General features: G+C 37.2%; 1 protein-coding gene and 1 pseudogene across 1 annotated transcript in view; one reads left to right on the forward strand and one right to left on the reverse strand.

The window, feature by feature from the left end:
- The window catches only part of LOC145494691 (uncharacterized), a 36,401-nt gene that overhangs the window by 4,295 nt on the left and 19,920 nt on the right, over positions 1–12,186 (reverse strand). Inside the window, exons 3-11 of the mRNA XM_081474244.1 lie at positions 8,541–8,963; positions 7,053–7,286; positions 6,318–6,495; positions 5,404–5,635; positions 4,236–4,310; positions 3,860–3,907; positions 2,858–2,956; positions 1,946–2,044; positions 637–735 (exon numbers count right to left, since the gene is read on the reverse strand). Coding sequence (XP_081330370.1) covers positions 637–735; positions 1,946–2,044; positions 2,858–2,956; positions 3,860–3,907; positions 4,236–4,310; positions 5,404–5,635; positions 6,318–6,495; positions 7,053–7,286; positions 8,541–8,963 — 1,487 coding nt within the window. The remainder of the gene's footprint in view (positions 1–636; positions 736–1,945; positions 2,045–2,857; positions 2,957–3,859; positions 3,908–4,235; positions 4,311–5,403; positions 5,636–6,317; positions 6,496–7,052; positions 7,287–8,540; positions 8,964–12,186) is intronic.
- On the forward strand, positions 8,964–10,602 carry LOC145494795 (uncharacterized; annotated as a pseudogene).

Consider the following 12,186-nt stretch of genomic DNA (forward strand, 5'->3'; position numbering starts at 1 on the left):
AGGTAAAACTTAAGAAGTTAATATAACAAAGGTGAGTTTAAATTACCAATGTTTTTGGCGATTTAGAGTAATGGTTAATTGCCTTGTATCTACTACCTCGTCCCCAGTCGCCCGCGCGATAGTAAAAAATATAATAATTAACAAGTGAGAAGAGAATAGGAAAAGCCTGTGGAGGAGGAAGTGTCTCTAAGACATTTTGAGTACCAGATCGGTACGCATTCGCCTGAGAGTAAAACTTACCATCATTCAATCATTTTTCTTTAAATTTAGTTTTAAATTTGATTTCAACTGTGCTAAAGGACATTTTGGATAAACTTCACAACAGTTACCAGCCTCTCCGGTATCGCTTGGGAGTCAGGATCATTAATCCTTTATTTTCCTTCCTGTTCTATGAAATTTAAAATAACTTGAGCTTGATATTCTTTGCGAAAAACTGACTTGGAGAAGTATTCCAATTTTCCAAAGGATGTGCCGCATTGTAACGGTTTACGAACTTCAGCTGAAAGTATCTTTACGTTAATCATAAGATCAATTCTATTTTAGGTCGGCGGGATGTTGATAAAGTGAACCAAGATAAACACTAGGCAACAACATGTACTAAAATAATAATTAACAAGAATAATTAATATGGCGTACCGGTTGTTGATAGCTTGGCGTCGCATTATTCTTCAGGAGTAACTGCACTATGGATTGGTGATTGTGGCGTTCTGCTTTTTGTAGAGCTGTTTTCTGAAACTTCAAAACAAAAAGTTCACAGTGTTTTAAAATTGTGTGGAGTAAGTTAACCACCCATACACAAAGAGCCCCTAAAGAAAAACACTGACTAGACATTTTATTCATGAAACTTATCGCAAAACAACGTCGGAATGCTCAATAGTCTGTCAATTTTTCTGAAACCTACACAGCTTAAATTTTTTTATGAAATGGTTAATGGGAATTTTCCATTTCGCAATATATTTTTTTAAGGACATTGATAAAAGGAGACTAACTTCAACGTCGTCGAGATCAGTTGGATAACATCACAAAATTTCCGAAAAAAGAAACAGAGTTGAGATAACTTTATTTCAACTCTGTTTCAAACAGTTTTAATACTACTGTAGAAACAAAGGACAGTAAAACAGTGTTCAATGTCATTGAAGTCGCTATGCTGTGCAAGTTAGTGTGGACGTGATAACAGAATGGAGGTTCTTCGTATCAACAAAACTATTTAGCGTTATTACAATGCAAAAACGCTAATCTTTTGCATTACACGAAGAACCCTCATTCTCTAGTCACCAAAACTATGTACAAAAAAATGTCAAGTGCTCATGGCTCGAGTGTCCTTACAGTAATTACTTGAAAATGTGTGTGTGTTATCTAAGTCGCTTTGTTGGGAAGGAATAAAAGATATAACGAACAACCTACCCTAAATTAAATTACATCATCTGTAACTGTTAAGAAGCATTTGTATTTTGCAAAGACCCGTGGCCCACAATGCTCGAATATGTGCGACAAATATTCTGCAACACTCAGCTACTGCTTAATTTTCAGAGGACTATTGATGTACTTTACTTTACTTGCTGGGTTGTTCAAAAGGTGGATAACGCTATCCTCCGGATAAATCACTATCCAGTGGATAGCACGGTTTGTTTTGTTAACATTTATCCACTGGATAGTGATTTATCCTGTGGATAGCGCTATCCACCTTTTGAACAACCCAGGCCTCATTTCTACATTTCTCTCCAACGTAACAATTTCACAAGAGATGAATACCGCCAGAAATCAATAGGTTTTGGTTTTTTGTCAGGCAAACTGTTTTTGTTTTTTTTTTCAATTTCACATTGCCGCCAGGAAACGCATAAACATGCTTTGATTTAAAATAAACTTGGGTTTTGAACTTGACAGGGACAAACTGTAAGTTAGTTAAAGTACAGACGATTCATAAAGTGTTGTGTTGTCAACTTACTCTGTCCACAGCATTGACATCTGCACCGTGCTGTAACAACAGTTTAACAACAGACTCGTGTCCATACCAGGCTGCTAGGTGAAGGGACGTCAATGAAAACTGCAGAAATACAAACAAAGAGTCAACCCCGCGAAGGCCACTTAATTTTTGCTGACCCAGTCGCAACTAGCCCTCGTTTGAAAAGAAAGTAGTCTTTCATTATAATTCTTCCTACAAATTTGCAAACACCAGTTAAAGTATCTATACCTTAAAATGGCCCAATTACCTTGCGCTAGGTACAAAAGCGTTGTTCTATCGTCACCATAGCCTTATTGAAATATGAGCTAACGCAACACAAAAGCCGATGTACAATTACCACATTTACCATGATTTCCAACAACTCTATTTTAGGCATGCGCACAGGCATGTTAACGTTGCTTCACGTCTCGTACGAGTCGTGCGTGAGTACTGGACAACCCTCCAAACACTCGATCACAGCGTTAATTTACGTCTTCCAACTTTAAAATTAAGGATCAGTTGTGCTTCACTTGGCTCCGATGGAAAATAGCGGTAATACAAAACTAGCCGTTAATGTTATATCATCAACCAAGACTTTAGACCCACGCTACGTAGGTTAGGTTTGTTTTGAACGCTGCTCGTATATCCAGATTTAAAAACAGCAATTGCACTTCATAATACCACCGGCCTTTTCCTGTACGTTATTTTCTCCTCGCATTTTCGCTTTTATATATCTTGACGATTTCCGTGTAGCCAGTTTGCTTTCGAAGAATAACTCAACATATAAAGGAAGTCAACTTCATTTCCGCCGTCAGAACCCTCTGAACTTTTAGGCTGCCTTTAACCGACTGGTATAACCGCATGAAAAGAATCCCGCACCATTTCATAAAAGAAAGGAAAATACAGTACATTTACCATGTCTGTTTGGTCAACATCTTCCCCATTTTCAAGCAGCATTCTAACAGTCTCGCATTGTCCACTGATTGAGGCTTTGTGTAAAGCACTTCTTGATGCCTTAAGAGTGGTTTAAAAAACAGTACATGTTTAAAAAAAGGCAAGATATGAATCATAAATACCTCTTAATAACCTGGTGTTCTCGGCCCGTACTGTAGTTTATAGACCGAGTTTTTATCCTTTTCGAGCGCGAAACGCTTGGACGATAACTCAAACGGGAAAAGAACGAGGATCCATAATTTACAGCACGGGCCGAGAGATATATTCGGATTTCAAAATCTTTTGGTTATGATTTTCCGCCTTTGCCGGGTCGGTCCGTATCGAGAAAAACTTTACCCCTGGGGCCTGTTTCTCGAAGGTCCCGAAAAGCCGTACCAAAATCTCAAACCTTTTGATTACAAAGCTGTTTTATTCCTATATTCTTAATACGAACAGACGTTCTCTTCATACAAGAAGTTTCAGGCGTATACACTGGTCTGTCTTTAAATACCGATTAACCAAAAATGGCTTTTCGGGCCCGAAAAGATTCCGGGGCTTTCGAGAAACGGGCTCCAAGCCTTGAAACGGCTCAAGACTTCGGACAAAGTTTTTCTTCTTTGCTGATTACAATTTGATAATAATAATTGAAATAATTGAAATAATAATTTGAAGTTATCAGCACTTTTAAATTAAGCTTAAGTTAAAGGACTTTTAAAGGGTTATGCTGTTGCTAAGATAACCTTTTGCGTCACGAAACTCACCACAATTTGCCTACCAATGATTATGCATTTGTTTTGTACCAATTTCATACCATCAACTTTAAAAGAGTTGTAACATTGATTCATGAAAGAAGAAGCGCTGGAAATGCTGGAAATCGAAAGCGTTGGGAGACACTTTAAATCTTTAGCATAGGTAGACATTATCCTCTCTATTTGACGCTATGTTTACATTTAACCCATTCATTTTGATTTACACCTTACTTACTTTTGCATTTTCAGCTCTAATCATCCAGCTCATATCATGGGTCTTGTTCTAAAGAGATAAAAAGAAGACATACATGCACATTTTGTTCAATACCTGCTCTAATTATTGAAAACCTGCAATGAACTATCAAGTTTTGTTGCTAAGACCTGATGAAAACAATAACTTCTGAAAATCTGAACATAGTCAGCAGATCTCATTGACTGAGGGGGATATGAGCTTTTCGTTTATATAATAACTGCATGTCGCTAATGCTGATTGAATCATTTTTGCTTGAATTCTGTACAATGGCTTAATGCACGTGGTCAAGGCTTGCACTTAAAGCTAGGAAGGTTTCCTTGGTTTTAAATTTTATCCATGTTTGAGATGAATTTCTTACCTTTTGGCCTAGACTTGGAAGGTGACCTTTGTAGTAATAACCACCAGTGTTTGCAGTTACACACTTCAAATCCACCTATGATGTAACAATAATGTTATTTAAAATAAGAGGTATGATACAATTCATCATTTAATACAAATCACGTGTTTTACAAAAAGTAATTACGACATGCATGACCCGGGGAAGGTACTTTGGGAATTTCTGAGTGAGGATGTGCCGCTGGGACCCTGGAACCCTTAGCCTATACCAGAGCTAGTTCAGCTAAATTTTGCTACCCTATACTAGAGTAAACTCCCCAAATCCCCCCATCTATCGACACTGTTGAGGCTGATTTGCGTAAATTTAAACTTGCTGATTTGATTTTTTTATATTTTTGAGTGGCAATTCCTGGTTTCCTTAGTCTAGATAAAATCTTCAACCAACTAGTCAGTTTTGTGAAAAATGATACCCTATTCTAGACCCAAACGCTCTGATTTATATACCCCATCCTAGAGTAAACTGCTTCAAAACCATACCCTTCACAGCGGCACATACCTATATAGCCCATATATGGCTGTGGCCCCCCGGGATGCATGATACCAACGGCTGGCCAATGCTTCAACCTTTGTCCTGCTAGAGGGGGTTTCATACCAAAACAAAAGTACATTGCAAATACTGTAAATCCTCATAAAGCCCGGTCCTTTCAAATAAGGCCCCCTTTTTCCTAGGAAGAAAGCTATTAAACACCTTTCTCTTTTTTAGCCCCCCTCCCTTCCCCCCTATTCCACACAGTCAAGTTAATAAATGATAGACTGTATTTGTAATGTAATTACGACTATAGCACTTCACGTGGACTGATCCGGTACGGTTTATTCAAGTGCTGAAAGTTCAAATTTGTTTTTGATCTTCGGCTGCATGACCTCTAACTTCATGTGCTTGAACTTTTCCACTTTGCGTCTTAGTTCCTTATGGAGAATTGATACTATCTTCTGGAAATGCGTTTCGCTAGGAATTAAATAAGCCCCCTCTGGGGGCTTAATAGAGGATTTACGGAACATAGTCAATCACAAGAAAAATACGAGTAACTCAATAAGCCAGTCTTACTTTGAATATTGAACTCTTTATTTCACGACTGGAAGTTTAATGTGAAAAAATCAAATCAAATGTAAAAATCACCGTCTGTACTTACTTTGCCATGGTAGCCAAGCCTGTATGTACTTTCAGTACCATTCTCCCATGAGACAGCCGCTGCACTTGTTGGGTTTTCCTTCCAATTTGTGATTTTCTTCACGGTACCAAACGACCCTATTCCGCCATCTTGGTTGTCATATTCCCAGTCTGGACCTCTTGTAACTTTAGCACCAGGATAAATGCCTCTTGTTTGAATCTTAAATTCCTTGCTTCTTCTTCCGACAGAAATTCTGCATCAATGTAACAAAATATAGGGTAAGAAATATTTGAAAATAAAACTGACTGCTTAAAAGATTGAAATTTTCTTTTGTTTCCATCCTAACGTAAACGACTACTTAAAGCAGATAATAACAGAGCGAAAATTAGATAATAAGGTGTCGTAACTATCGCATTTCTGGATAGTACAAAAGACGCAATTTCTAAATGGGAAGTACAGAATTTTCTCGAAATTGACTTTTCATATGAATAAAACATTTAAAACATGGGGTAAGTCTCTGCAGTTACCATATGCTAATGAGAGAAAATTTCCTCCAATATGGTCACAGCTCTCGAGCTCGTAAGCGACCACATAGGCTTGACATTTTGGGTGGTCGCTTACGGAAGGATCGACTGTATTTGAATGATAACATTATCATTCACTTTCCTCTTGGCTATGAGTATTGTACAGAAATGCGTTTTACCATTGCCACTACCACCAACAATAAAGAGAAATATACATCTGTATGCGGTCTGAACCCCTCACTATGCGAACCTTGTTTGGCTTGTTTTTGCTGTTTTTGTGCGATCTTCCATCTTGCATAGCCTTTCAACTTTTTCAGAAACAAAACACTCTATATTATATCTAAGTTTTATCAAAAAGTGACTAAACAATGATATTTAGTTGTGGGTTCTAAGCATAAAGTAGTAACTTACCCATGGACTCTTGGAGAATCTTTCCTCTGAAAGACATGTTGTGTGTCATGCTCATCTGCCATGTAACATGGTGTACATAGGTTCACTGCATGATCCTCGCAGTCTAAACAGCTCCAACATGTTCCTAAAATAGGAGTCTGCTTGCAGGCAAAGCAAGCTAAACCCACATGTTTTACACCTACATTGATGATGATGAACAATACCAAGTCAGGTGAAACTAATAACAATTACCAAGAGGTTATAACCTTTATAGTCAAGCCCGGTTAAAAGTTCCAAGAGCAACAAATCAGCATATCTGAACTCAACATTTAATTTCTTTGTTTGAATGTCACTATTAACATTAACATTCTTGATACTTTAGACATAACTGATCCTATTGCTGTAGCAGTTAACGCAGGGTGACAGTAATCAAGTCAATAATTTCATCAAACTTTCACTTGTCTAAAAGTGAGGCTGTAATAGATATAGACAGCAATGTAACCAAAATGCAGCAAATGGCACAATCTTAGTTTTTTGGGATATTTAGAATGGCCATCATAGACATGAGCTTAACCATGCCATAATTATCTCGCACCCACAACAAACAACAACTGCACCAACAACAAGAACAACAAAAACTACAGCTACAACAACTAAAAAGAAAGTTGACTCTAACATAGTTTAATCTTAATTTTAAATAGTTGTTATCAGGCAAGATCACCTCAATCTAATTATTTATGCAAAAAATGGCCTTACCCGCAGGAGAACTATCCAACACACACAGATCAAAAGCGCCATCATGGCCTGCTCTATACAGCTGACATAGTCCTATGTCCCACTGAACTAATGCCATGTTCTCTGGTACACTGGAAGAATCCCCTCCGAGTTCAACAACTGTTCCAACAAAACCTTCTTTGCCGTCGCTTTCGTCCACATTCCAGCTGGGACCACAGACAACACGAAGCCCTCCACTGTAAGACTTGGTACTTTCTGCGTACAAAATAATTCAACAACAAAAGTGACAACACTAACTTCATTATAGTTTCAGTATACAGTAAATAATTAAGCTGGGGTATCTGAGTACAGTACATGATTTGAGAAACAATTCACAATAGATGTTAAATACTTTAAAATTTAAATTGTTGTGAAGGCCACTAAAAAAATTTAGGAAAATTTGTTGTTCACTCCACTAATTATGCATATGTGAAACACTGATTTAATTCCTACTGATTTTACACCCCCAGTCCAACCCAAGACAATCAGACCCCAGAAAAATTATGCAAACAGGCTCCAGGCAATGGCAGAAAAAAGAGTTTGGCAAGCAAAGCAGGACGGGCGGGGGAGCCGGTAGAAATACTATTGATGCCTCTGTTCCATGATACCAGAATCTGGTATTATGATCTGATTATTTAAATTACTGATTGTTGACAGCTTTGAGATTAATGTTTGACAGATCTTGACAAAGACTTGTAAATTTGAGTAATTTTTGTGTAGACCAGAAATGATGGCGTCTGTGTGCAATGCACAGTCTACAAATGTGGATTTGAGGAAGCTTTGAGAAATTCTTCACTGCTATACATTTTATCCATATTTCTGGTTTGAAACTTGAGTGAAAGCAACCATTTACTCAAGCTATGCCTGTAAACTATGGCTCAGAAGTGCAATACTTTTGGCATTCTACCGACTAGTTTCGGGAAGAGTTTTCAATAGTTCATTTGTTACCAAGTCTAATTGTGACAGGTCTAAATTAACTTCTTAACTGATTTGAAACAGGCTAATCACCAAGGGCAGATTGGAGCTTCAAAAACAAAGTCTACAGGCTTTCCCACCTCACTCTGCTTGCTTCGCTAGCTGAGTTCTTTTTTTTTTTTTGCACTTCACGGGAGCCTGTTTGCAGGCCCCTGAAAAGCTTTTTGAAAATTTATATGTATAAGTCAAGGGCTTTATATTAACAGAATGTTAAATCCAAATATAGTGTCATGGCCATGGGCTTATCTTGGAAGCAAGGGCTTGTTATCGCCTCAAGAATTGCTTGTGTCTAGAAACAACAGGGCTTCATTCTTTTTGGGAAGTTTCATTTTTGGGTGTGGGGACTAATATAATCAGAATTTATGGTATATACATGTACTGCTCAGCTGTCTACAAATACAATTCATTCTGCAACCCTAATGTATTTTTCCTAAAGCTTGAAGCAGTTAAATGAATAAAATTAACAAAGAAAAACAACTTAAGCAATCAACTCACCCAAGTGTTTTGTAAAAGAATGCCTGCATGCCAAGTAGTCCTCTCTGTCAATAGTTGTTTTCAAAGTTAAGGACTCGATGTCAAATTTTCTTCTAATTTTTTCAGTCACAAGGAAACTCTCTGCTACTTCTTTGAGGTGACCTGATTGGTAATCAGTCCACAGTCTTTCTAGAATCTCCAATGTACTGCACTGTACTATGAATATCAGACTGCTTGACTTAATCACTTTTATGTGTAGACTAAAAGCCCCTAATAAAAAGGAGTGGTAGGCTTTCAGCCCTTCTTGAGTCGAAATGTCATTGTTGAGAAGATAATCTATAGCTAACTCCCTCATCATTTGTGGAAATTCCTGTTGTCTCTGGGAATGGTTCTGCGGGTCTCTGGTAGTAACACTTTCTATATTGATTTCCATGGACAGAATTCCTGTTGAAGTATAGAGTGACAACGAAATAATGTTATGTCAATCCTAATCATCTGGTATTTGTATGTGTTTTCTGCATTAGAGGCTTGAAACCTAAGTATTTCATGTCAGTTGCATTTCAATTAGTGTTGCACATGCAAGGATCATGGAAACTTGATTTGTCTGATCATAGTTAATAGAGGGGACTGGTTATGAAGCCTGGCAAACATCAAATGAGCAAACAAAGATTTCAAGATTTATGTCAAAAGGTCCATGACTGTGCATAATCTTTTAATTTATTCAATTTTCACTGTGATTATATAACAAAGAAAAAAAAATCATAAACGATATTACAAAATAATGATATTGATAATAATTGTACTAACCACATTAATAAAAAAAAATCTTAGTACATAACAAGGCAGTGAGGAAGACTGAAGGGAACTGACGAACCATACGTGCTAGTCAACCCATTAGTCAACCCATGAGCAATGGCCGAGAGCGGCCACGTTTTCTGAGCGGGAAGAAATCTTTCCTTCTGCGAACCTGGAATCGTTATTTAAGTTTGCCTCCGAGACAAATGCCTATTACAAAAGGTAAAAAGAACAAGAGAGGTGCAAGAGGTTCTACAGAGGAAGAAATATCTGCGTCAAAGCGCCCGAACATGGCGACCGACAACGCACAGAGCGAAGAAGAAGTCGAAGAAGCAGAAGAGGTTGACACTACAAAAGAACCCAACCTTTACGATATTCAAACTTTACTCATTAGCATACAAAGAACCACAGAAAATATCCTCAAGGAGAACAACAAACTATCGAACGAAGTTGGTGACCTGAAGTCGTCGTTTAGGAGATTAGAAAACGAGCTGTTGGCGACAAAGACCATGCTAAGCGATGTGCAAAACACCAACAAGGAACGGAGAATAGAACTTGATGCAGCTAAACGAAAAATCTCTCTGCAAAGAGATGAACTAAATGAACTGTACGATGGTTTGGACGATTTGGAGCAATACTCGAGAAAGAACTCGCTCGAAATTGTCGGTATTCCTGAAAGTATTCGTGAAAATGAAGGTGCAGTACTCAAAATCGCCAATGCGTTAGATGTTCAAGTAAAACCCGACGATATCGACATCTGCCATCGAGTGAAAAGAAAGAAATCCAGCCCAATTATTGTACGTTTCGTTAGTCATAAAGTGAAATCTTCTCTTTATAAACAGAGAGTTCGACTGAGAAATGTACAGTTTACCGATATATTTCTGGATGCTACAGCAGCAGATCGAGTTCAAGCCAGCAAAATTTACATCGATGAAAACCTGACGGCCTTCCCCTGAGAGTTGGTGGGAAAAGCTAATGCTAAGAAAGAGGAGTTATCGCTGCTAGGAGTGTGGACCACCGACGGTAAAGTGTTTGTGAAGACATCCCCTGAGGGAAGACCTATTCGAATTTATTCTGAACATGATTTAAATAACCTCTAGATCGTTTGAACGGTTACGGTAGGATATGTCAGGATATGTCGAAAATTGTCTCATCTTATTTATTCTGTGTCTTGACATGAGGGAAAGTTTTCATATGGACAAGGGCGAAGGTTAAACAACCTCTTAAAGGTTTTTCTTTTTTGTTTTTGTGTGGTGTGTGTGTGTGTTGCTATTTTCTTTTTGGTTATTATTATTTTGGTTATTATTATTATTATTATTATTATTATTATTATTATTATTATTATTAAGGTAGGATATGTCAGGATATGTCGTATGGTTTATTTCTTTTATTTACTTTTACCTTGTAATATACCGATATTGACGTTGAAACCCAGGAGGGAGCCATTATGTAAACACTGTTGAAATAGGTTTTAATAGTTTATTTCTTTTACTTACTTTTACCTTGTATATACCAATTTGTATGGAATATGTTAATTAATGTTATGATGATGATAGTATTATTATTATTATTATTATTATTATTATTATTATTATTATTGTCAGGGGGTTTAGCTTCTTTTTGTGCATTGATTATTAATTTTTGTTAACTTAGGAAGCCTGTACGTGTGCAATGCAATCCAATGTAAAATTCAAAATTATTTCGTTAAATGTTAGAGGTATAAGAGATCAGATCAAAAGAAGGAGCATCTTTACTTATTTGAAAGATCAGAAAGCCAATTTCTATTTTGTCCAAGAGAAGTATTCAGATGTAAATGATGAATCAATTTGGCAAAGTGAATGGGGAGGTAAGATTCTTTTTTCTCATGAAACACATCATAGCAAGGGTGTTTGCATCTTATTAGATCCAACCATAAACGATAATGTGGAATATTTCTTTAGTAACAATACAGGGAGAATTGTTTTAATCACCACGCATTTAAATGGCGTGAAAACTTCATTATGCAATATCTACGGACCTAACAACCAATCAGAACAACTAGAGTTCATTCAGGAATTGAACAATTGCATCATAGACAAGTCCCAAATGACAAATATTATCATCGGAGGTGATTGGAACCGTACGCTAACAAAAAAGGACAAAAAAGGCGGAGCATTTTCGAAACCTACACCGTTTGGACATTTGCTACTAACCACCATGGAAACCTTTGATTTAATCGACATTTACAGAGCCCGCCATCCGAATTTACAGCTTTTTTCATACGAATCTAAATCCTTACAGGTTAAGTCGAGGATAGACTTTTTTCTCGTGGCAAAATCTTTGGTAAAGTATTAAGCAAAGTTGGAATTACCGTGTCGATTGCACCTGATCATAAAGCAATCTATTTTTATCTGTCTTTGCCCGTGACGATCCCAAGAGGCCCTGGTTTCTGGAAATTTAACAATACCTTGCTTGATGGTGAAGTCTATATAGCACATATTCGCGAACTCATACCTCAAATACGCGAGAAGTATTCCTTCGTTCAAGACCAACAGCTATTCTGGGAATTAATGAAAACGGAAATAAGAGAGAAGTCTATTTCATTTGCAAAACAAAAATCAAGAGCACTTTCCAAAAGGGAGACTGAAATTTCCAGGTGACTTGATCACCTCGACAACTTAATTTGTAACAGTAATACCCTGCTGAATCTTAATACCACTTTAAATGAATACGAAGCTTTAAAGACAGAGCTTCATTCAATATATGATCGCAAAGGAAAAGCTGCAATGTTTCGATCTACATGTAAGTGGACAGAAAAAGGGGAAAAACCCACAAAATACTTTTTCAACTTGGAAAAAAGAAACTACAACAGAAAGACCATCAACGAACTCAG

This window comes from Orbicella franksi, chromosome 8, assembly GCF_964199315.1.
Source record: "Orbicella franksi chromosome 8, jaOrbFran1.1, whole genome shotgun sequence".
Lineage (NCBI taxonomy): Eukaryota > Metazoa > Cnidaria > Anthozoa > Scleractinia > Merulinidae > Orbicella > Orbicella franksi.